Genomic DNA, 25,118 nt, shown 5'->3' with positions numbered 1-25,118 from the left:
TGAAGTGTAATGGATCAGTGACGCGGGTTCAATGTGTGATTGAAGTGTAATGGATCAGTGATGTGGGTTCAGTGTGTGATTGAAGTGTAATGGATCAGTGATGCAGGTTCAATGTGTGATTGAAGTGTAATGGATCAGTGATGTGGGTTCAATGTGTGATTGAAGTGTAATGGATCAGTGACGCGGGTTCAGTGTGTGATTGAAGTGTAATGGATCAGTGATGTGGGTTCAATGTGTGATTGAAGTGTAATGGATCAGTGATGCGGGTTCAGTGTGTGATTGAAGTGTAATGGATCAGTGACGTGGGTTCAGTGTGTGATTGAAGTGTAATGGATCAGTGATGCAGGTTCAATGTGTGATTGAAGTGTAATGGATCAGTGATGTGGGTTCAATGTGTGATTGAAGTGTAATGGATCAGTGATGGGTCAGTGTGTGATTGAAGTGTAATGGATCAGTGACGCGGGTTCAGTGTGTGATTGAAGTGTAATGGATCAGTGATGCAGGTTCAATGTGTGATTGAAGTGTAATGGATCAGTGATGCGGGTTCAATGTGTGATTGAAGTGTAATGGATCAGTGATGCAAGTTCAATGTGTGATTGAAGTGTAATGGATCAGTGATGTGGGTTCAGTGTGTGATTGAAGTGTAATGGATCAGTGATGTGGGTTCAGTGTGTGATTGAAGTGTAATGGATCAGTGATGCGGGTTCAATGTGTGATTGAAGTGTAATGGATCAGTGATGCGGGTTCAATGTGTGATTGAAGTGTAATGGATCAGTGATGTGGGTTCAATGTGTGATTGAAGTGTAATGGATCAGTGACGTGGTATTATAAACTAACACACCTTCCAACAGGAGGGCTGGGAATAAGACAGCAGTGTCACCCATTCCATGTTTTAACCAGTTTGATTAGCCACAGTGTGTATAGGTAACAAGTTCAGGTGTTTCTTATTATCAAACTCATAGTGAAACCAGGAATGGATCAAACTGCTGTGGAACAGGAGTCTTATTTCCAACCCTGTAAAATCTGGACGCAACGTGAAGAAACTAAAAAAATAACTTAGAAGCTAAAGCAATAAATTAACAGCTTACAAAGAACAACACTGAAAATAAACGACATGCCCGTGGCGTCCTTTCACAGCCAATAACCCGAGCGGACTGTGTGACGTCACCTCTGATTAATATTACCCGGCGCGCCCTTTCCGGTTAGTCCCGCCCACCTTATTAATAATCCTGACATGACGATCCCGGAAGCGGAAACGGGGTGCCATCTTGTTCCTGTTTCACAGTGTTTCTGGAGGAAAGGGTCAGAATTTGAGAGACGAGAAATCTCGGGATACATCAGAATTAAACTCGGTGGAAAAAAAAAACTTAAAAAACACCCAAATATCGGCTTGATCTGTTCATCCAGCGGGGAGATGGCGGCCCGGTGCAGCTGAGAGCCGGGAGGGATGGTGAGTCGCGCCGGGAGGCAGAACCCAACACGTCCGTCTCTCATTAATATCGATATTATTATTATTATTATTATTATTATTATTAGTATTATTACAGTGACTGTACCTCGATTGATTGCCAGTATTCGCGCAGACAGTACGGCGAGAGAGTTGCGCGTATTTTCTAACAGATCGCTTAGCGAGTGATCCAAACAAATTTGAAATATTGACACACACTCTCCTCCGGTGTATTGATGATCTCCATACTGTACCCTGCCCTGCCCTGCACAGGGTTATTGAATACAAATGCCAGCTTAGTTACAGTATTCTAGTCACAGAACCCGCCAGACCTTTACTTCTCAATGGGTTGGTATGATAATAATAATATAATAATAATAATATGACGACTGCAAACCCAGATACCGTACGCAATATTAGTGGCGATTATGACTATGACTATTACTCTGGTTATGATGGTGATTCTTCTTGTTACATTACTCACAGCAGTGTGGAGTAGTGGTCAGGGCTCTGGACTCTTGACCGGAGGGTCGTGGGTTCAATCCCAGGTGGGGGACACTGCTGCTGTACCCTTGAGCAAGGTACTTTACCTAGATTGCTCCAGTAAAAACCCAACTGTATAAATGGGGAATTGTATGTAAAAATAATGTGATATCTTGTAACAATTGTAAGTCGCCCTGGATAAGGGCGTCAGCTAAGAAATTAATAATAATAGTAATGCCCCATCTCTGCTGTCTGACGCGTTCATTTAGATTTTTAAACGCGCAGGCGCGCTGTTCCTGTCAAATTGCAAATTCGTGTTTTTAAACTGGTGGCTGTTTTCAGCAGCGGTTCATGTGTCTGTTTGAACTGTGAATCTCAGTGTCTGTGTGTCAGTTAATGTGTGTGTGTGTATGTTTGTTTGTCTCAGTGTGTGTGTGTGTGTGTCTCATTGTGTGTCAGTCAGTTGGTGTATTTGTGGGTGTATGTCTGTCTCAGTGTGTGTCAGTTGGTGTATCTGTGTGTCTGTCTCGGTGTGTGTGTGTGTCAGAGTGTATGTATCTGTGTCACAGTGTGTGTGTGTGTGTCAGTGTGTATGTATTTGTGTCTGTCTCGGTGACTGTATCAGTGAGTGTGTCAGTGTGTGTGTGTGTGTCAGTGTATGTATCTGTCTGTCTCGGTGAGTGTGTGTCTGTGTCTCTATCTGTGTGTGTGTGTGTCAGTGTGTCCGTGATTCTGTCTCTGTGTCTCAGTGAGTGTGTGTGTCAGTGTGTGTGTATTTGTGTCTGTCTCGGTGACTATCAGTGTGTGTATCAGTGTGTATGTGTGTGTGTCTGTGTCTCAGTGAGTGCGTGTGTCAGTGTGTATGTTTCAGTGTGTGTGTCAGTTTGTGTCCGTGAGTGTATCTGTGTGTGTGGGTGTATTTTAGGGCTCCTGATTTTCCATTTTGGGAATGGCAAATTCCGTTTTTCAAAATGACCAATTCCGTTTTTTCCAACGTAATTTGAACGTAAATAACATTTTTACATTAAAAAATCTATTATATTATTTTTTTTTATTTAAGTCCCTGAGAGGTCAGTCAACAAATAAAGGTGTTTTGAAAAAACAGCCTATTGCTGGCATTACAATATACAGACTAGTCGAAAACGAGGGGCATTATTACAAAAATATACCATTTTCATAAAGTTACAAATTAAATACAATGTTCAGGACACTTACCTCTCCCATCCTGTAGTTTCATCTTCAACAACGCAGACTGGTTTATGCTGTGAAACTGCTTGCGTGTGTTTCTCGTATACCCTGGACAGACAGAGGTGCCTTACTTAGAGCAGAGCTCTAAAACTAGTTTTTAAATTTAAGTGGGCCAGATTGGAAAAAAAGTAGGAGTAGGCGGGCCAGAGTATTTTACTCTGCGCATTTTTAAGTAATAATAAACATCACATAACTTAATGTTCATATATTGAACAAGACTTACACATTCTACCATATGACTAGTACTTTAGTAATAGAACAGTGTGAGAATTTAACAGAGTATCATTACAAACATTTTAAAATGTACGTGACACATTAATAGTATAACTGTTAAGAAGAGATCAGCGCCTCTACTTCTGAGCTTCTATCTACTGTGCCCTCTGGATACGTATTTATAAAAGCTCCTTGTTTGGTTTCAAAAGCTCTTTTCATATTGTATTCCTTAACTACTGACACACATCCATTGCAGAATAAACACATTGGCTTTTGCGTTCGGTACAGTTGGTAAAATAAATAAGTATTTATTGGTCCGTTCATTGTTGAATCTACAATTGTCATCATTTTCTGTTCTTACTACAATAGCTAGAGTAGAGAGAGCCATGTTATAGCAACACGAGTAAAAATCACTCAGAGTACGTAGTATTATTAAGGAGTTAATGATAAATTAGAATGAGAAGTTATAAAATTAAAGGTGTCACCTCAGCCACTGTGCCGTCTCCTTGTGTTGAGCAGGTGACGGAGTAACGGATTTGAGATAATAACTAAATAAATCAAGTTTATTTTAATCGGGTGGGGGGGGGGGTGGGGGGGGGTTGATAATGTTTTTTTTTTTTAATACTTTTCTGTATGTACAACTCCAAAATTATTCCACAGAATAGAACTCACAAAACAACTCAAGTCACACAGCACACGCAGCGCCGCAACAGAGACAAACAGCCATCAGCGTAACGCCCACAAAACCACCTGTATTCTCGTTATCCAATGATCCAAATAAACATACCAAAACGTTTTATACACGAGTCATCACTGGGCTTCTGGGTAGTGTAGTTTTCTTTTCTTCGTTGCCAATTATTTTTATTATTTTCTCCCAATTTGGAATCGGCAATTATTTTTAGGCTCAGCTCACAGCACACCTGCGCTGACTCTGGAGGGCAAAGACGAACACACGCTGTCCTCCGAAGCGGACACACTGCAGACTCTTTTTTTTCACACTGCAGACTCACCATGCAGCCACCCAAGAGCTACAGCGTCGGAGGACAACGCAGCTCTCGGGCAGCTTACAGGCGAGCCCGCAGGCGCCTGGCCAGACTACAGGGGGCGCTGGTGCGCAGTGAGCCGAGGACTCCCTGGCCGACCTATCCCTCCCTCCCTCTCCCCGGGCGGCGCTCGGCCAATTGAGCGCCGCCCCCTGGGAGCTCCCGTCTACGGTCGGCTGTGGAATAGCCTGGACTCGAACCGGCGACCTCCAGACTATAGGGCGCATCCTGCACTCCACGTTGAGCGCCTTTACTGGATGCGCCACTCGGGAGCCCCGGTAGTGTAGTTTTCAAAGCAATCCATTATTTTTTATAGGAGAATAACAGCAGTTTGCACATTTTTTTTTAAAGGTGCAGTTGCAAAGCAGAATTCCATTCCCAATCCTGATTCTGCGATTCCGTCCGTGATTCCGCGATCATGGAAAATCAGTAGCCGTAGTTTCTGTATCTGTCAGGGTGTGCGTGTCTCCAGGTGTGTGCGTTTCGTATCGCCCGACACCCGGGAGAACAAGATTTGCCGTTCTTTATTTTTCCTCTGTTGGTTCTGTTGCTAGAAAGACAGTCTGGGTATATTTGTAGAGAGCCACGCAAGTTTCTGAAAACAGAATTGTGGAAGTCTAGCATCGAAACACACACATTTTAAAAAGTGTTTACCACCCACCCCTGTCACTTCTGATTGGCTAGCTGTGGGAAAAGCTGATCTTCTATTGGTTACAAAGAAACCCAGAAATGGCTGCCAAGCGAGCCTCTGGCAGCACAGACCAATCTTTTGAACTTAAGGTATTTACATTTTTTTGTAATGTGTGTCGTGGGGGGTGGGGTGGGTGTGTGTGTGTGTGTGTGTGTGTGTGTGTGTGTCGGGGGGTGGAGTGTGTGTGTGTGCGTGTCGGGGTGTGGGGGGTGTGTGCGCGTGCGTGCGGGGGGGGGTTGTGTGTGTGTGTGTGTGTGTGCGTGCGTGCTTGTGTTGGGGGTGGGTGTGTGTGTGTGTTGGGGGGAGGGGTGTGTGTGTGCGTGTGCGTGCATGTGTGTGTGTGTGTCGGGGGGGTTGGGTGTGTGTGTGTGTGTCGTGGGGGGTTGGGTGTGTGTGTGTGTGTCGTGGGGGGTTGGGTGTGTGTGTGTGTCGTGGGGGGTTGGGTGTGTGTGTGTGTCGTGGGGGGTTGGGTGTGTGTGTGTGTCGTGGGGGGTTGGGTGTGTGTGTGTGTCGTGGGGGGTTGGGTGTGTGTGTGTGTCAGGGGTGGGGTGGGTGTGTGTGTGCGTGCTTGTGTCGGGGGGGTTGGGTGTGTGTGTGTGTGCGTGCGTGCTTGTGTCGGGGGGGTTGGGTGTGTGTGTGTGTGCGTGCGTGCTTGTGTCGGGGGGGTTGGGTGTGTGTGTGTGTGTGTGCGTGCGTGCTTGTGTCAGGGGGGGGGTTGGGTGTGTGTGTGTGTGTGTGTGTGCGTGCGTGCTTGTGTCGGGGGGGGGTTGGGTGTGTGTGTGTGTGTGTGTGTCAGGGGTGGGGTGGGTGTGTGTGCCCGTGCGTGTGCTTGTGTGTCTCAGTATGTGTGTCGGGGGGGGGGGGGGGGGGTGGTAATGCTGATTTTATAGTTTTATGGTTTTATTAGCTTCTGGAATTTTATTATATTGGACTGCTGTTAAATACAACCTCAGCAAGACTGCTGCTTATCTTAAGACTGAAGAGAGCTTTCAACATGTTGGTGGTGGTGTTCTGATTAGATGTTGTTAATATGAGATCCTGTGGAGGTGCGTTGAGAGAGTCCTGCAGCAGTGCAGCGTCACAGGGAGGAAACTGGATTCACAAGCTGTTCATATTACACGAGGGAGGATGCACAGGGCTGCTTTAGGAGGGAATGATGTACCAGTCACTGATTAAACAGTGTGCCTGTGCCTGTCTGTGCGGGTCTCAGTGTCTGTGTGCGTGCATCTGTGTGTGTGTGTCTGTGTGCGTGCATCTCTGTGTGTGTGTGTATCTGTGTGTGCGTGTGTGTGTGTTGAGTACAGGGGGGTCTTGAATCCAGGGCTCACTGTGTTCCCAGTTTTCTATAGTGCTTTTCATGCTGTTAATACGATTCTGTTGCGATATTCTCAGCTTGGTGTTTGAATGACGTTTAATCAAACTAAGGAAGGTCAACAGATAGAGAAGTTCTGAAGCAGAGGTGTGGGAAAGCATATTAATAAACATGGCCAACCCCTGGGAACTGGAAAATGTGTAGCATTACCATGGGAAAAATATTTCTAAGGGTCTGTAGTATTATTATTATTATTATTATTTATTTCTTAGCAGACACCCTTATCCAGGGCGACATACAATTGTTACAAGATATCACATTATTTTTACATACAATTACCCATTTATACAGTTGGGTTTTTACTGGAGCAATCTAGGTAAAGTACCTTGCTCAATACAGCAGCAGTGTCCTCCACCTGGGATTGAACCCATGACCCTCCGGTCAAGATTCCAGAGCCCTGACCACTACTCCACACTGCTGCCCATATGTATGCCTGTGTGTGCCTGTGTGTCGTGTCTCTCTCTCTCTCTCTCAAATTCAGATTCAAAGGTGCTTTGTTGGCATGACAACATTAGCACGGTATTGCCAAAGCAGTTAGAAGTACAGTATATAATATCAACATTATGAACATCAATAGAAAATAAATAATAAAAAGGAATAATTAAATAGAGGGCTCTGGACTCTTGACCGGAGGGTCGTGGGTTCAATCCCAGGTGGGGGACACTGCTGCTGTACCCTTGAGCAAGCCTAGATTGCTCCAGTAAATCCCAACTGCATAAATGGGTAATTGTATGTAAAAATAATGTGATATCTTGTAACAATTGTAAGTCGCCCTGGATAAGGGCGTCTGCTAAGAAATAAATGATAATAATAATAACCAGGATAAAACATGAAACACTGATAAAGGTGTGTTGAGTGACTCGTTGCTCTAAACAGGTTCAGTGCTGTGTGTCACCCCATTGTAATTTAAATAGCGCCCCTTTTAACGTGAACACAGAATTAATCCTCCCAGTTGTTTCTTTGCTAATTCTGCATTCTTGTAATTTGCCATTGTGACAGGGTGGCTGGGCGGTGACGTCACCGCAGAAGCAGGAACATACGAAAATAAATAAAGTTTTAACAAAAAGACTTAAAAAATAAAACAGTAAACAAAAATAATCACAAACACAAAGTATAATATGTAATACAGGTCAGGCTGGGCTGTAGCCTTCACTGTTCCTGTGGTTTTGTTAAGTTTCGTTTTCCTCTTTCTCGCTCTCCTCGCTCTCTACGCTCCTCTCGTACACCCACCTCGAGTGCGGAGAGCTGCAGGCTCCTATGCAGGTGACCATCTCCCGATTAGCAACAAAATGAATCACTTAATTCATTCGGGAGATGGCCACCTTCTGCACGAGTTTATTAATTATTCCTGGCAGAGGATGAGCACCAATCTCGCCTCTGCCAGAACACATTTTAAAATAAAGAAAACCGCACGGCTACGCTGTCATCGATAAATACAATAATAAACAATAACAAAACCTGCGGCGCTTCACCGTCTTCTATACATAATAAATAAATAAATAAATAATAATACAAAATAATACAGGGGCAGAGGGGGACCCCGTTCTAAAATAAAATAAACAAATCAATGTACAGGGCACCTCGCCCTGTTACAGCCATATTTAACAAGAGGGTGAAGTCACATGATGAATAAACTCAATAATGCACATTGTCTTCTTCAGTTACTGTTCACTTCAGTGTGTTAAATGGGTATTTTCGACTCTAATATTCTGATTACGTTTTTACCAGTTTTTAAAACGCTTCAGATGATATTTCTGAAAAAAACAAAAACTGTCAGTATTGTGATTTGTATTTATGTTTACAGGCGTATTTATACTTCTAAAGAATCCAAAAAGATTGTGTTTCACTGATTTAGTATTCAATTCCACGACGAGTTCAGAACTGTAAAGTCCATGAGCAGCACTGAGCAGCGCTCTCTATAGAGTCACCAGACGCCTGCTTTACCCGCCCTGTACCAGATTCACTGGAGCCCGAGTGAGCTCAGCACGAATGTGACGTGCATTTTAACAGGGAAATCAGAATCGGCTGCAACACAGACGAGAATATACTTATGTTAATGCTTTGCAAGAATGCTCTGAAAGTGATCTCGATTGAGGTTGATATTTATGATACCTTGGAAAGTTAGTAAACGAAGTTCGGAGGTCGTTGCCAGTTATTGTGAAAAATGCGCACATTTCAGCCTTCGAGGAACTGCTGCTCCCCAGCCCTTCCCCCACCCTCCCTGTCCCTCAGCCTGTGACAGGTACACACATACTGGGCAGCCACTGGGGCTGTGTGTCCCTCCCCAAGTAGGACTGCCACTCTCTCTGGATTGCTGATGTGTGGGAATTGCAAGAGAGAAATTGCATTTTTTTTTAAAGAATGTGTCCCTTGTTTGGGTGTATTTACTGCAGTGTAATAGAAAGTGCATCTCTGCCTTGATTACTCCCAGTTCACAGTGACCACATGGTCTCCTGTCTCTGGGCAGCCAGGACTGTCTGTGTCGTCCTGTTTCGATGGCCAGGTGGTGGGCACTGAGTCTGTACTTAGTCAGGATCTGCCTCTGTTTGTGTCTTTCACCCTGAGCAGGTATTCTGGTAAAGTCTCTTATTAGGGCCCGATAGCATTCAGGCTTGTTTTGTGTTTGAGTTTCTTTGTCCCAGTGACTGAGGTATGAGTATTTGAGGTGAGATATAATGTGGTTGACTCTGATTAGCAGTGCTGTCCCTAAGCTGGCTGATGTCGGTGCCTCTCAGTGCAGTGAGCTTCAGGACCAGCTGGCTGAGCTCTTGGCTTGTCAGGGCTTTGCGGTGGGAGGATTTTGGGTGGCTGTGGTTTAAATGAACCCAGTATTTTAGTGCTTTTATTTTAATATTAAGAATCAGTGGGTAGCGGCCTATTTCAGCCCTGCATGCATGATCCGCTGTATTTCTCTGCACTTTTAGTATATTTTTACAGAATTCTGCATGCAGGATTTCTATTGGGTGTTTGTCCCACTTTGTGTACTCCTGGTGTGTGAGTGGACCCCACGCTTTCACTACCATACAGGGCAGTGGGCTGAATAACACTCAGATATTTTTAGCCATATTCTTGTGGGAGATTCATGTTATACAGCTTCCTCTTAATGGTGTAGAAAGCCCTGCATGCATTCTGATTTAATGCATTCACTGCCAGGTTAAAGCTCCCTGACACACTGATGGTCAGACCCAGGTTTGTGTAGTTGCTGGTGTGTTCCAGGGTAGTGTTGCTTAGAGTGAAGTGGTACTTATTTCCCTGAGATCTGGCTTTCTTCTGGAATATCATGACTCTGGTCTTGTTCATGTTTACTGCCAGGGCCCAGGTCTGACAGTACTGCTCTAGCAGTGACAGGCTCTGCTGAAGACCCTGCTCTGTGAGCGACAGCAGGACCAGGTCATCTGCATAGAGCAGGAATTGAATTTCTGTGTCATGTAGAGTGAGGCCAGGGGCTGCAGACTGCTCCAGCACTGTGGCCAGCTCGTTGATATAGATGTTGAACAGTGTTGGGCTCAGACTGCAGCCCTGTCTCACTCCACGCTCCTGTGTGAAGAATTCTGTTCTTTTGTTACCAATTTTCACACTACATTTATTTTCGGAAGACATTGACTTTACAATGTCGAATACTTTACCACCTACGCAACTTTCAAGGAGTTTAAGGAATAAGGAAATTGAATCAGTTGCCTTTTTAAATCAATATAGCAGGCGAATATGTTTCCTTTATTAGTTTCTCTCTCTCGCACTCTCTCTCTCCCTGTCTCAAGTTCAAGCTCCAATATTTTATTGGCATGACAAGTTCAACAAGTGCCAAAGATACACTGTTTTAGAGATCACAAAAGAACAGCCATGTGTGCGTGTCTGTCTCTCTCTCTCTCTTCTCTCTCTCTCTTTCTCTGCCCCTCCCTAACCCTCCCTCCCTCTCTGTGTGTATCTGAACTCTGGTCAGTGCTGCAGTTTGTTTGCTCAGCCTGTTTTAAGGTGATCTTGAAAGAGTTGCTCTCGTTTATCTCGTAGTGACATTTAAAACTAAACAGCAGGGCTGGAAAACACCCAGAACCAGACAGGGCCAAAATCCACTGTGTGCTTAAGAGAAGGGCTGGTGCCAGGGTGACCAGCACCCTCAGAGTTCAAACTAAGAACTACTGGCTGTTGTGTGTAGTATGCTTAAACAACTCCTATTATTTCCCGCTGAAAGCTTTAAGCTATAACATATTCAAAACATTAGGATTCAAATTGCTGTAGAATATTGAGTGGTTAGTTATGATTCTGCCGAGGTTGCTGGGCAATAATTCAAGCAGATCCACACACAGTCAAAATCAAACCCTACTAACTGAATTAACATTGGCAGGCTCGATCAGTGGTTAGAGAAAGGGACTTGTTACCAGGAGGTTCAAATCCCGGCTCTGACTCGCTGTGTGTGACCCTGAGCAAGTCACTGAACCTCCTTGTGCTCCGTCCTTCGGATGAGACGTCAAACAAACGAGCTCCTATTGGAAGTGACTCTGCAGCAGCAGCAGCATTTGTTGATGAAGCAGAGGAAAAAGTGTCTGCTGAATGAATAAGGGGAGACGATGCACACACATCTGTTTCAATGACTAAAATAACTAGTCATTTTTTTAATCAACAGACATAGACCCATTTCAACAAAAGCACATGTATATACCAATCAAGAATATGCCACTTGCTTGAGTTTAAAGCAGTTAATATATTTTATTATTATTATTATTATTATTATTATTAATAATAATAATAATAATAATAATAATAATAATAATTTAAAAACATGAACAATTACTTTTTTATGTCACCAGATGTCTTTGGCTTAACTGACCCAACTTGACTACAACTCTTTTGAAATGACAAAGTTGTGCTTTGTGTATTAATATTGTTTTGGGAACTTTGTTACAGTTTTTTTGGCGTATGAAACATTAAAATAGTTCATTGCTGTAAACAAATTGTTTGTACTTTTGTTTAACTTTGGAAGAGCTGGGCTTTGAATATCGTCCTGCTGCTGTACTTCATGTACAGCTAACGTTAGATAGATGATAACGTTTTTAAATGTTAGAACTGGAAAAATGAGCTGCGAGTCCTGGAAGTCGAAGGCTGGTTCGCTTGACCGTGTTGTTCTGTTTTCTCTGCATGATGCTGGTGTATATGTGTCGACTTGTTCGTTGTGTTTCCAGTGTGTTTGTTTTGAATTTCACTTGTTAGGTTTCTTCTAAGCCGTTCTCTTCAGTGACAGGAAATGCATAGTTGGTCCACACTGGTGATTGTATAATGTGCCAAAAGACTCTCAATTCCAGGTTCTTGAGTTTCATTTTCGCTCCCCGCCATTGCTCTTGAATCCAATTCCAGAAGCCGCTGTGCTTCACAGTGCATCATGGGATGCACCCAGCGGTCCAGATCAGCTGCGTACCTGCCGTTTTTACGAATGAAAATTTTTTAATTTAAAACGTAAAAATATGCATTGTAATTTTGCTGCACAGCTTATCTGCCTCCCCTAAAACTCCCACTAATAACAACATCTCCCCGGGGGCTCCCAAGTGGCGCATCCAGTAAAGGTGCTCCTCGCAGGAAGTGCCCTATAGCCTGGAGATCGCAGGTTCGAATCCAGGCTATGTCACAGCTGACCGTGACCGAGAGTTCCTAGGGGGCGGCGCACAATTGGCTGAGCGCTGCCCGGGTAGGGAGGGCTTAGGTCGGCAGGGGAATCCACGGCTCACCGCGCATCAGCGACCCCTGTGGCCGATAGGGCGCCTGTGGCTCTGCAGCGGAGCCGCCAGATCTGTGTTGTCCTCCGGCACTATAGGTCTGGTAGCATTGCTGTGGATCTGCAGTGCGAAAAATGACGGCTTGGCAGGAGCACGTTTCGGAGGACGTGTGTTCCAGCCTCCATTTCCTGAGTCGGCGGGGGGGTTGCGAGCGGTGAGCCGGGGATACAGATAATAATTGGGCATGCTAAATTGGGGTGAAAACCGGGGTAAAAATAATTGGCAACGACTAAATTTATAAAAAAAAAAAACTAAAAAAAAACCAACATCTCCCAGAATACAATGTCTTCACTTACTAGGAAACTACACCAGAAAAAACAACCCAACAAACATTATCCAAACTCTGGCTAGCCCTGTTGTCTTTGCAGCCACAGTAAGAATCAGGAAAATTTGAAGCTACCACAGGTTGAAGCGTAGTAGGGATATCAGTTAAGCCTCCAAATATAGCAAGCGATTAATTGGGCACACAAAATCGAATTGTTCAACTAAATATCGATGATTGTATTATTATTATTATTTGTTTATTTAGCAGACGCCTTTATCCAAGGCGACTTACAGAGACTAGGGTGTGTGAACTATGCATCAGCTGCAGATGGACGAAAGACGGAGCACAAGGAGGTTAAGTGACTTGCTCAGGGTCACACAATGAGTCAGTGGCTGAGGTGGGATTTGAACCGGGGACCTCCTGGTTACAAGCCCTTTTCTTTAACCACTGGACCACACAGCCTCTTATATACATTTTTGGTCCATTCCTCTCCCCCCGATGTGATTATTTTAATATCATTGCAGTTAAGTAAAAGCCTGTGAATGCGAGGGGTAATTAGAACATAAGAAGAACATGAGAAAGTTTCCAAACGAGAGGAGGCCACTCGGCCCATCTTGCTCGTTTGGTTGTTAGTAGCTTATTGATCCCAGAATCTCATCAAGCAGCATAAAGACAAAAAGAAAAACTAATCCCACAACATTCGCAACAAGCCTAAAGCAAGTTTAACATACTACAGGAGTGTTACTAAAATATTTATTCCAAACACATTACAGTACTGTGGAATCTATATAAACTAGACATGAGTTTATGAAAAACATCTTGTTTATTCAGTGACAGCTGCAGCATCACACATTGCATCTTGCAAATACTGTACCACCTAACCTTCACTATCAGTGAAACACACAATGTGGAAGTCCATGCCTATTATAATAATAATAACAATAATACAGTTGACTCCGCATAACTGCATAGGCTCTGGACCGGTGTGACACTATGCACATAGCTGGAGTATGCAGGTAACAGGAGTAAGGGAATACAATGGGATACAATGGGTCTATGCATCGTGTACATGTATATATGACTTGCCTGAATCCGATTCACAACATTATTTTCCATTTCCTTATTTGATTGCACGTAACATAAATACAACTTCAAAACAATAAGCAAACTTGATATATGGGCAGCGGTGTGGAGTAGTGGTTAGGGCTCTGGACTCTTGACCGGAGGGTCGTGGGTTCAATCCCAGGTGGGGGACACTGCTGCTGTACCCTTGAGCAAGGAACTTTACCTAGATTGCTCCAGTAAAAAAACCCAACTGTATAAATTGGTAATTGTATGTAAAAAATAATGTGATATCTTGTAACAATTGTAAGTCGTCCTGGATAAGGGCATCTGCTAAGAAATAAATACTTATAATATATGGTGCAGTATACCTGTAAAACATTCAGACTTCACTTCTCTGCGGCAACACTTAGGAAAAGTAAAATAATGATAAAAAATTACAATGTAGCCGACATGAAGTTCATGTTAAGCATTAAATTTAAAGAACTGTACATAGCCTACAACTTATAATGATTATAAGTTTTTATTTAGTGATTCATCAGAACCTGGGGGCCTATAACAGACTCCCACTATTAACCCTTTGCGGTCCATTGTCGGACTGGGTCCGACATTGCAATTATTCCTCACAGGTCCTTTGTCGGACTGGGTCCGACATCATTATAGCAACGCAATAAACGGGTGTTTAGTCGTTTTTTCTCCGGAAAAAGCCGAGAAAACCATTCATTTGCCGAGTGGGAGCGACAGGAGCCGAGACAAGTCGGGAAAAAAAAAAATAAAATAAAAAGGCGTATCTCATGAATAGTGATACATGGTATCAGGTATCAGATAATGGGGCGTTCATAGTAAACAAGCTGGCTGAGTGCGTCAGCGCACTGAGACTATCATGGACATTTGCAGAGCTTTTTTGAGATGTTATAGTAATAAAATAATGACTTGGATCGCATTATTGAGGAGTTTGGTGATAAAACGAGTGATCCGGAGATGATCGATCGGTATGTACGACTATTATTATTATTATTATTATTTATTTCTTACATAGCTGAACACTACAGCAAACAAAAGGGTGGGGCGGGGCTGGAGATGCCTAGTGTGTGCTTTGTTGATATGCAGGGCCATTTAAACCTGTTTGACTGTGAAAAAAAATACTTTTAAACAGCGCGTATAAAATTAACTGCGCGTGTGAAAATTAATTAGACCTGGCGTGCCTGACGCGCAGTTAATAAATGGACCGCAAAGGGTTAAACCTTTAGATTTGATTTGACTTCATTCAATCCATATTGATTAACCTACAGCCTTCCATGTTAAACTCGTCTCCATCGTTTGGAGTTAACCAGCATTCTGTTATCCCTATAATATCATAGCTATCCACATTGACTACAGCTTCTAATTCTAGAGGTATATTTCTAATGCTTCTTGCATTTAAATAGAGGCATTTCAGTTCATAAACATTGGCAACAATTTGGTTGCACTTTGCTGTGTAGTGTAGCTCCCCCTGGCTCTATCCTCCCTGCCCCCCCAGTTCCCTAGTCGAAGCTCTGCCTGATTACTCTGTTAACTGTCTACCCCCAGTGCACTGGACCCCCTCCTGTTCAGGTGCAGCCCGTCCCACCTGTACAGACCTCGCCCCGTTGAGAAGGTTCCCCAGTGCCCCATAACCCTGCGCCCCTCTTGCCTACACCAGTTTTTTAGCCACGTGTTAAATCTTCTAATCATCGCTTGTCGTCTTGGCCCTGCGCGTGACACCGGCAGTATTTCCGAGAAAACTACTGTAGAGGCTCTGCTTTTAACCCTTATCGGTCCATTTATTCAGTGTGTCTCAGGCGCGTCAGGTCCAATTTATTTTCACACTCGCAGTTTATTTTAGACTCGCTGTTTAAAAGTATTTTTTTTCACAGCAAAACAGGTTTAAAAGGCTCTGCATATCAACAGGACACTCAGTACTGCATATCCAGGCCCGCCCCACCCTTCACTGTATTTTTCACATACCTCTTCATAGTCGTGCATACCGATAAATCAACTCCTGATCACTTGTTTTATCACCAAACTCCTCAATAATGCGATCCAATTTGTTATTTTATTACTATAACATCTCAAAAAAGCTCTGCAAATGTCTGTGATATCACCGTGTAACAAATTTTTTTTTTTTTTTGGTTCCTGGGTAGTAAGTGTTATTTCCTAATTGCTTATGCCTCAAAAGTATAGAAAATGGCTATTATTCCCCACAGACTTTGCTTTTGTGACCAGGACAGTGATATTTTGAAATTTACGTGTTCCTATAGGTGGAAGTGTTCTCTTAGGAGGTGTTCCTATAGGTGGAGGTCTTCTCTTAGGTGAAGTGTTCTCTTAGGAGGTCTTCTCTTGGGTGAAGTGTTCTTTTAGGAGGTGTTCCTATAGGTGGAGGTGTTCTCTTAGAAGGTGCTCCTATACACGGAGGTGTTCTCTTAGGTGAAGTGTTCTCTTAGGAGGTCTTCTCTTGGGTGAAGTGTTCTCTTAGGAGGTCTTCTCTTGGGTGAAGTGTTCTCTTAGGAGGTCTTCTCTTAGGTGAAGTGTTCTCTTAGGAGGTCTTCTCTTGGGTGAAGTGTTCTTTTAGGAGGTGTTCCTATAGGTGGAGGTGTTCTCTTAGGAGGTGCTCCTATACACGGAGGTGTTCTCTTAGGTGAAGTGTTCTCTTAGGAGGTCTTCTCTTGGGTGAAGTGTTCTCTTAGGAGGTGTTCTCTTGGGTGAAGTGTTCTCTTAGGAGGTGTTCCTATAGGTGGAAGTGTTCTCTTAGGAGGTCTTCTCTTGGGTGAAGTGTTCTCTTAGGAGGTCTTCTCTTGGGTGAAGTGTTCTCTTAGGAGGTCTTCTCTTGGGTGAAGTGTTCTCTTAGGAGGTCTTCCTGTAGGTGGAAGTGTTCTCTTAGGAGGTCTTCTCTTAGGTGAAGTGTTCTCTTAGGAGGTCTTCTCTTGGGTGAAGTGTTCTCTTAGGAGGTCTTCTCTTAGGTGAAGTGTTCTCTTAGGAGGTCTTCTCTTGGGTGAAGTGTTCTCTTAGGAGGTCTTCTCTTGGGTGAAGTGTTCTCTTAGGAGGTGTTCCTATAGGTGGAGGTGTTCTCTTAGGTGAAGTGGTCTCTCATATTTATAAAATATAGCGATACAAGATACAGCTGTACCGTTGGTCTAATTATTTTTGAACACCATTTGTTTCCGCATCTTTTGGCAAACTGAGTTAATTAATAACAGTAATTAATATCAACTGTCTTTCGTTGTGTGTGACGTCAGTAGCACGGCTCGGCTCTGCAGTGGAAAAACAACCCGGACTCTAATCGCACTGTGAGGGCTCGGGTGTACAGTGGAAAAGATGCATCGGGTGCCGTGTTCTCTCAGGAGGTGTTCCTATACGCGCAGACGACGTTGAAAAAGACACTTTACACTCGGAGCACGCTCATCATAGCTAAATAAAAAAATCACTGCAGAATAATGAAACTGTGAACGGTTGGCAGGTCAAATAAAATGCATTCCTCCCTGAATTCTACAGCAGCAGCGACTCCATTCACACAGTGAGCAGGACGATACGAGCGCTGGAATTATTTCAGCGTTCACGCCAAACTAGTAACACAAAAACAGGAGGGTTTATTGGTTGATCACACTTTAGTTATGGGGCTCTATCACAGTATTATTCACAGAACGTTTTTTGTGCCCCCATTCTCTTCCCTCTGATTGACTTTATTAACAGTACCACTGGTCCCTCCCTTTAAAGGAGCGCTGACCATCTTTAAAATCCATTCTCTCACCTCTTATTAGCTTTATTAACATGATCACCGGCCCCTCCCTTTAAAGGAGCGCTGACCATCATTAAAATCCATTCTCTCACCTCTTATTAGCTTTATTAACATGATCACCGGCCCCTCCCTTTAAAGGAGCGCTGACCATCATTAAAATCCATTCTCTCACCTCTTATTAGCTTTATTAACATGATCACCAGCCCCTCCCTTTAAAGGAGTGCTGACCATCTTTAAAATCCATTCTCTCACCTCTTATTAGCTTTATTAACATGATCACTGGTCCCTCCCTTTAAAGGAGCGCTGACCATCTTTAAAATCCATTAACTCACCTCTTATTAGCTTTATTAACATGATCACTGGTCCCTCCCTTTAAAGGAGCGCTGACCATCTTTAAAATCCATTCTCTCACCTCTTATTAGCGTTATTAACATGATCACTGGTCCCTCCCTTTAAAGGAGCGCTGACCATCTTTAAAATCCATTCTCTCACCTCTTATTAGCTTTATTAACATGATCACCGGCCCCTCCCTTTAAAGGAGCGCTGACCATCTTTAAAATCCATTCTCTCACCTCTTATTAGCTTTATTAACATGATCACTGGTCCCTCCCTTTAAAGGAGCGCTGACCATCTTTAAAATCCATTCTCTCACCTCTTATTAGCGTTATTAACATGATCACTGGTCCCTCCCTTTAAAGGAGCGCTGACCATCTTTAAAATCCATTCTCTCACCTCTTATTAGCTTTATTAACATGATCACTGGTCCCTCCCTTTAAAGGAGCGCTGACCATCTTTAAAATCCATTCTCTCACCTCTTCTTAGCGTTATTAACATGATCACCGGCCCCTCCCTTTAAAGGAGCGCTGACCATCTTTAAAATCCATTCTCTCACCTCTTATTAGCTTTATTAACATGATCACTGGTCCCTCCCTTTAAAGGAGCGCTGACCATCTTTAAAATCCATTAACTCACCTCTTATTAGCTTTATTAACATGATCACTGGTCCCTCCCTTTAAAGGAGCGCTGACCATCTTTAAAATCCATTCTCTCACCTCTTATTAGCGTTATTAACATGATCACTGGTCCCTCCCTTTAAAGGAGCGCTGACCATCTTCAAAATCCATTCTCTTGCCTCTTAATCACAAACGATACAGACCTGTATTATACATTGATACACAGTGAATCGGTACAGCCCTGGCTATGACTACAGCTCCCAGCATGCCTCTGTGCCTGCAGCAATGGTGAGGGATGCTGAGAGCTGTAGTTCTTTATGCTTTGGTCTTGTATCACAAACTACAAACCTCTCCTCTCTCCTCTCTCTCTCTCTCTCTTCAGGTCTCTCTGACTCGATGTCTCCAGGGTGCCACTCAAATATCGTGAGAAAAAGAAAGAGCGAAACAGCCCTCCGATAAATCAAGTGCGAGTCACAAACCAGGCTGACCGCTGTGGAGAGAACGACAGAGCGAAGAGAACAAGAGGAACGGCCCGCAGTACAGGTGGAACGAGAGGGAGCGAGAGAGGGAATACAAGGGGAACACACGAGAAACTGAGAGAAGAGAAGGAAACTAAAACAGAACGGAGAAGAAAGGAAATCTTCAGAAAGGACCAACATTAGCCATAGATACTAACTGAAGAAGAAAGTATTTTAATATATTTATTTACACAGAGAGAGACACACACACACACAGATAGACAGACACACACAGAGACACAGAGACGCTCAGACAGACAGTCACCCCCTCTCTCTCACTCCTCTGTGTGTGTGTAACCCCCCTCGCTCCCCCCCACTCCTCGTTGCCATGTCGACCTCCTCGCTGCGACGGCAGGTCAAGAACATCGTCCACAACTACTCTGAGGCAGAGATCAAGGTGAGGACTGGGAACACTGGGAGGGACTGGGAATACTTGGATTGAACTGGGAGTAGTGGTGTTGAACTGTGTTTCACAATCTCCCAGTGGCAGAGGGTACAGGAATCCCAGCTGCACCCCCCTAGTGGTGTTTTCTGAAACTGCACCCTCCATGCTTCTATTAGGAGCCTTTTCAGAAGCAGCAGCCCCCCCCCCAGGTGATTTAAAAAAGGCTGTAAGACGCACACTATACAGGCAGTGTGATTGTATTAATCCTGTGATTCTGTAAGGCAGTGTGATTGTCTTAATCCTGTGATTCTGTAAAGCAGTGTGATTGGATTAATCCTGTGATTCTGTAAAGCAGTGTGATTGGATTAATCCTGTGATTCTGTAAGGCAGTGTGATTGGATTAATCCTGTGATTCTATAAAGCAGTGTGATTGGATTAATCCTGTGATTCTATAAAGCAGTGTGATTGTATTAATCCTGTGATTCTGCAAGGCAGTGTGATTGTATTAATCCAGTGATTCTGTAAGGCAGTGTGATTGTATTAATCCTGTGATTCTATAAAGCAGTGTGATTGTATTAATCCTGTGATTCTATAAAGCAGTGTGATTGTATTAATCCTGTGATTCTGCAAGGCAGTGTGATTGTATTAATCCAGTGATTCTGTAAGGCAGTGTGATTGTATTAATCCTGTGATTCTATAAAGCAGTGTGATTGTATTAATCCTGTGATTCTATAAAGCAGTGTGATTGTATTAATCCTGTGATTCTGCAAGGCAGTGTGATTGTATTAATCCTGTGATTCTGTAAGGCAGTGTGATTGTATTAATCCTGTGATTCTGTAAGGCAGTGTGATTGTATTAATCCTGTGATTCTGTAAGGCAGTGTGATTGGATTAATCCTGTGATTCTGTAAGGCAGTGTGATTGGATTAATCCTGTGATTCTGTAAGGCAGTGTGATTGTATTAATCCTGTGATTCTGCAAGGCAGTGTGATTGTATTAATCCTGTGATTCTATAAGGCAGTGTGATTGTATTAATCCTGTGATTCTATAAGGCAGTGTGATTGTATTAATCCTGTGATTCTATAAGGCAGTGTGATTGTATTAATCCTGTGATTCTATAAGGCAGTGTGATTGTATTAATCCTGTGATTTTGTAAGGCAGTGTGATTTATATTTACACTTAACACACACACTCTCAAAAACACAATTCTACCAAATCCTTGACCTTTATTATATTAATATAAAACTAAATCCAGCTGTATCATACATACAACTACAACTCTCATTGCGCTCTTTTTTAATCACCCAAACAAAAAACAACTCTAGAAAAAACAACAGCTATCCTTAAACGGGATATCTTTGTCAAGTCATATTTTTAAAATCTTCTTTTTTCCTCTTCAAAAGAACTAATTGAACTTTATTAAGTCAATATAATCAGTTAAATATGTGGATTATAAAGAGATTCCTAAATATATTTACAAAATAACAGCCCGTTTCGCTCCTCTCCCTTCCTCTCTCCCCTCTCCTCCCTCCTCTCAGGTCCGTGAAGCCACCTCGAATGACCCATGGGGTCCGTCCAGCTCTCTCATGTCCGAGATCGCTGACCTCACCTACAACGTGGTGGCCTTCTCCGAGATCATGAGCATGGTGTGGAAGAGACTGAACGACCATGGCAAAAACTGGAGACACGTGTACAAGGTGAGAGGCTTGCAGGTCCAGCGATTAGAGAAAGGGTCTTGATACCAGGAGGTTCAAATCCCAGCTCAGCCACCGACTCGCTGGGTGTGACCCTGAGCAAGTCACTGAACCCCCTTGTGCTCCGTCCTTCAGATGAGATGTAAAACAAACGAGATCCTATTGTAAGTGACTCTGCAGCAGCAACAGTTGTTGGTGAAGCTTAGTTACCCCCTGGTCTCGAAGTCACTTTGGATGAAAGCATCTGCTGAATGACTCATTAATAATAATAATAATAATAATAATACTAATAATAATACTAATAATAATAATAATAATAATGTGGAGTAGTGGTTAGGGCTCTGGACTCTTGACCGGAGGGTCGTGGGTTCAATCCCAGGTGGGGGACACTGCTGCTGTACCCTTGAGCAAGGTACTTTACCTAGATTGCTCCAGTAAAAACCCAACTGTATAAATGGGGAATTGTATGCAAAAATAATGTGATATCTTGTAACAATTGTAAGTCGCCCTGGATAAGGGCGTCTGCTAAGAAATAAATAATAATAAATAATAATAATCAATAGAAGATGAGAGGAGGGGTTGGGGGAGAGAATTGGATGGATGAGAGATGGAGGGAGGGGAGCATGTGTGATATGTTCTGTATAGAGGGAGGGAGGGCTTAAACTGTCTATACTGGGAATGGGGGAGTTCTGTTAACTTGTCAATGTTAGTATTGATCAGTATGTATTATATTGACTCTTCTCTTTGGTTTCGACTCCCAGGCGATGACTCTGATGGAGTACCTCATTAAGACCGGGTCGGAGCGCGTGGCTCAACAGTGCAGGGAGAATATCTACGCGGTGCAGACGCTGAAGGACTTCCAGTACATCGACCGGGACGGGAAGGACCAGGGTGTGAACGTGCGCGAGAAAGCAAAGCAACTCGTAACGTTGCTGAAGGACGAGGAGAGGCTGAAAGAGGAGAGAGTGCACGCCCTGAAAACCAAGGAGAAGATGGGTGAGAGAGGGGAGAGGGGTGGAAGGGGGGTGGGGGTAGGGGTAGCCCATTGGGGGCCCTAAGCAGGAAAACATACCACACACAGCACATACTAATCCACGTTAAATAAGGTGAACGGTATTGGGAGTAAATAATGATAAAACACATAAACAGTGCCTTGCTTTCATTAAAAGCGTTGTCTCCGGCACTTTTTGGGTGTCAGAGTCATCAGTCACGTCATCGTGTGACAGTTGTCTTCCTAAATCATGATTGATGCTTAGAATTGCCAATCCAGACAAACAGTCCTGAGCCATAGATGAGCGCAAGAATGTTTTTACCAGCTGTGAAAAGCTCCTCTCTGCAGAAGCTACCGTTCCTGGGAGTGTTACAGCAATTCTCAGAGCCATCCAAAGGTTAGGATAGATCTCTTTTTAATTTGTTTATTTGTGTATAAAGGAGAGGACTTCAAAAGCTGTCATTTTCTTTGGAAACAAACTGCATATGCTTGCAATATCTTGGAAAAGGTCGTTTCCATTGAGCTCTGATTCATGTTCGGAGCTCAGATAGTTTTTATAAGTTATTGCATTTGTTTCAAATCCCACAGTATTCCAAACTTGTCTTTAACACTTTTCATAGTTTGAAAACAGCAAGGATCATGAGCAGCACAGAGCGCTCTCCAGGCACAATCACCAGACGCCTGCTTCACTTAAATATCAGAGTGGATATCCACGCTATCGAAATCGCACATGCGTGCAGGTGGAAAATGTGGACGTGATAGATTCTGTGGTTTTTTTTTTTCATTAGCGGTTCACGTTGAGCTGCTAAACAAAGATTAAGAACATAAGAAGAACATAAGAATATAAGAACATAAGAAAGTTTCCAAACGAGAGGAGGCCATTCAGCCCATCTTGCTCGTTTTGGTTGTTTTTTGAATGCTTGAATCAGATCGCCGCGTAGTCTTCTTTGTTCAAGACTGAACAGATTCAATTCTTTTAGCCTGTCTGCATACGACATGCCTTTTAAACCCGGGATAATTCTGGTTGCTCTTCTTTGCACTCTTTCTAGATCAGCAATATCCTTTTTGTAACGAGGTGACCAGAACTGAACACAATATTCTAGGCGAGGTCTTACTAATGCATTGTAAAGTTTTAACATTACTTCCCTTGATTTAAATTCAGCACTTCTCACAATATATCCGAGCATCTTGTTGGCCTTTTTTATAGCTTCCCCACATTGTCTAGATGAAGACATTTCTGAGTCAACATAAACTCCTAGGTCTTTTTCATAGATTCCTTCTTCAATTTCAGTATCTCCCATATGATATTTATAATGCACATTTTTATTGCCTGCGTATAAATAAAAAAAAATTAAAAATTAAAAAAAACACCATGTTTTAGAGAACATATAATACCGTTAAAAAAAATTCAAGATCATTATTTTCTTTTACTTTCATTTTATTTGTGCATTTCTCCTGTGCACCCCCTATGACCCTTAGAAGTGCCCCTGGTTGAAAACCCCTGCTGTAGATCACACATGAGAATCAGCGGTTGACAGGCATTTAGATTCAAGTATTCACCGAAAGAGAGAGGTGGAAATCCAGAGCAGTACTGCGACTGCTTTACTTGCACAGAAATAAAAACCGGTGACTTCCATGTTCCAAAAGTCCACTGAAAACTGTGAAGCACGGAACACATTCAGTTTTGACCTGACAGAGGCGTTTGTTTGCACAAATATCCCTCTTGAAATATTGGACCACCAAAGGTTACGTCCAACTCCCCAGTAATGTTGTTGAAGCCGACACCCTGGGATCCTTCAAGAAGCTGCTTGATGAGATTCTGGGATCAATAAGCTACTAACAACCAAACGAGCAAGATGGGCTGAATGGCCTCCTCTCGTTTGTAAACTTTCTTATGTAAATTCTTCATAGTGTAGCACATGGTGGAGCGATTCCTTCATTAGCCCAGATGAGACGTGAATACTTAGCTAAAGTTGCCGAGTATCACAAGCAGGAGATTATGCTTTTCAGTGGTCACACTGACGAGTCGACTGATACACAAGATCAGTATGGGTTACACATATTTGTTTTGCAAGACCTAAATGGTGAACATGCATCTCACGTACTAGAACTGAAAGCTGCCCTTGCAGATCCACTTTACCTACAGGCTGTTAATTACAACACCGTTTCACAAGCTATTGTAAAGTGCTTGAGTAACTTTGATGTTGATTTTGATGTCAGTGCATTTATCTCTATATTTGATGTTTAAAAAAAAATAATAATCTGTACAAATAATTTATAAAATAGTTCCGTACACATTCCGTGAAATACGATACTTTACCCGTGACGCTGCTGTGAATTTGAAAGAAAATTTCTGTGATTTTTCCGTTTTGCTGAAGCAGTTTTTAAACGTCCCTCTATTACTAAGTTAAGTGTTTTTGGATCGCTTTTTTGAAAACATTTTCTTGTTTATTTTCCCAGCATCCTCTGCGCCGACGCTGTCCGGAGTCAGCGCGAGTGCCCCGTTGGCAGGGGGCGTGTCTGGAGGAGGGGGCGTGGCCGGGGGCGTGCCCGGAGACCCAGAGCAGGCGTGGCCTCAGAGCAGCGGAGAGGAAGATCTGCAGCTTCAACTAGCACTGGCCATGAGCAAAGAGGAGGCAGAACAGGTAATGAGGAGAGGAGAGGAGAGCTGGGTGCTGGATTTGAATTATCTCTATGTGGTCGTTGTTTTAAACATTGTTTTACATGCTGCACTCAGGAGACCAGCGATCATTTATTTATTTATGTATGTATGTATGTATGTATTATTTTATAAATGTGTTTTCTCCTCTCCTTTCGTCTCTCCCCTCTCTCCTCTTGTCTCTCCACTCTCCTCACGCTCTCTCTCTCCTCTCACTCTCTCTCCTCTCCGCCTTTCACGCCCTACTCCCTCTCTTCTCGCCTCTCTCCTCTCCTCTCACTGCCTCTCTCCTCTCTCTCCTCCTCTCACTCCCTCTCTCCTCTCCTCCTCTCACTCCCTCTCTCCTCTCCTCCTCTCACTCCCTCTCTCCTCTCCTCCTCCTCTCACTCTCTCACGCTCTCTCTCTCCCTAGTTGTCGGCTCCGCCCCCTCGGACGGACGATGAGCTGCAGTTGCGAGTGGCTCTCAGTTTGAGTCGCGAGGAGCATGACAAGGTCAGGGGTCAGGGGTCACGGAGGGAGGGAGGGGGGATGCAGGGAGAGGGGGAGGAGGAGAGAGAAAAAGAATGGAAACTGTC

At 43.4% G+C, this 25,118-nt stretch overlaps 1 protein-coding gene across 2 annotated transcripts in view; it reads left to right on the top strand.

Annotated features, from left to right (window-relative positions):
• The first annotated feature begins 1,233 nt into the window (after positions 1–1,233).
• Positions 1,234–25,118, top strand: part of LOC117410083 (epsin-1) — a 31,485-nt gene continuing 7,600 nt past the window's right edge. Inside the window, exons 1-6 of one of the 2 annotated variants that reach the window (XM_059018464.1) lie at positions 1,234–1,450; positions 18,679–19,211; positions 20,737–20,895; positions 21,654–21,888; positions 24,344–24,528; positions 24,955–25,035. In XM_059018464.1, coding sequence (XP_058874447.1) covers positions 19,143–19,211; positions 20,737–20,895; positions 21,654–21,888; positions 24,344–24,528; positions 24,955–25,035 — 729 coding nt within the window. In that variant the 5' untranslated portion in view covers positions 1,234–1,450; positions 18,679–19,142. The remainder of the gene's footprint in view (positions 1,451–18,678; positions 19,212–20,736; positions 20,896–21,653; positions 21,889–24,343; positions 24,529–24,954; positions 25,036–25,118) is intronic. The other variant, XM_059018465.1, reaches the window with a different exon arrangement.

This window comes from Acipenser ruthenus, chromosome 60 (assembly GCF_902713425.1).
Source record: "Acipenser ruthenus chromosome 60, fAciRut3.2 maternal haplotype, whole genome shotgun sequence".
NCBI lineage: Eukaryota > Metazoa > Chordata > Actinopteri > Acipenseriformes > Acipenseridae > Acipenser > Acipenser ruthenus.
The sequence above is the reverse complement of the archived record's forward strand: the minus strand, read 5'-3'. Positions and strand labels throughout refer to the sequence as shown.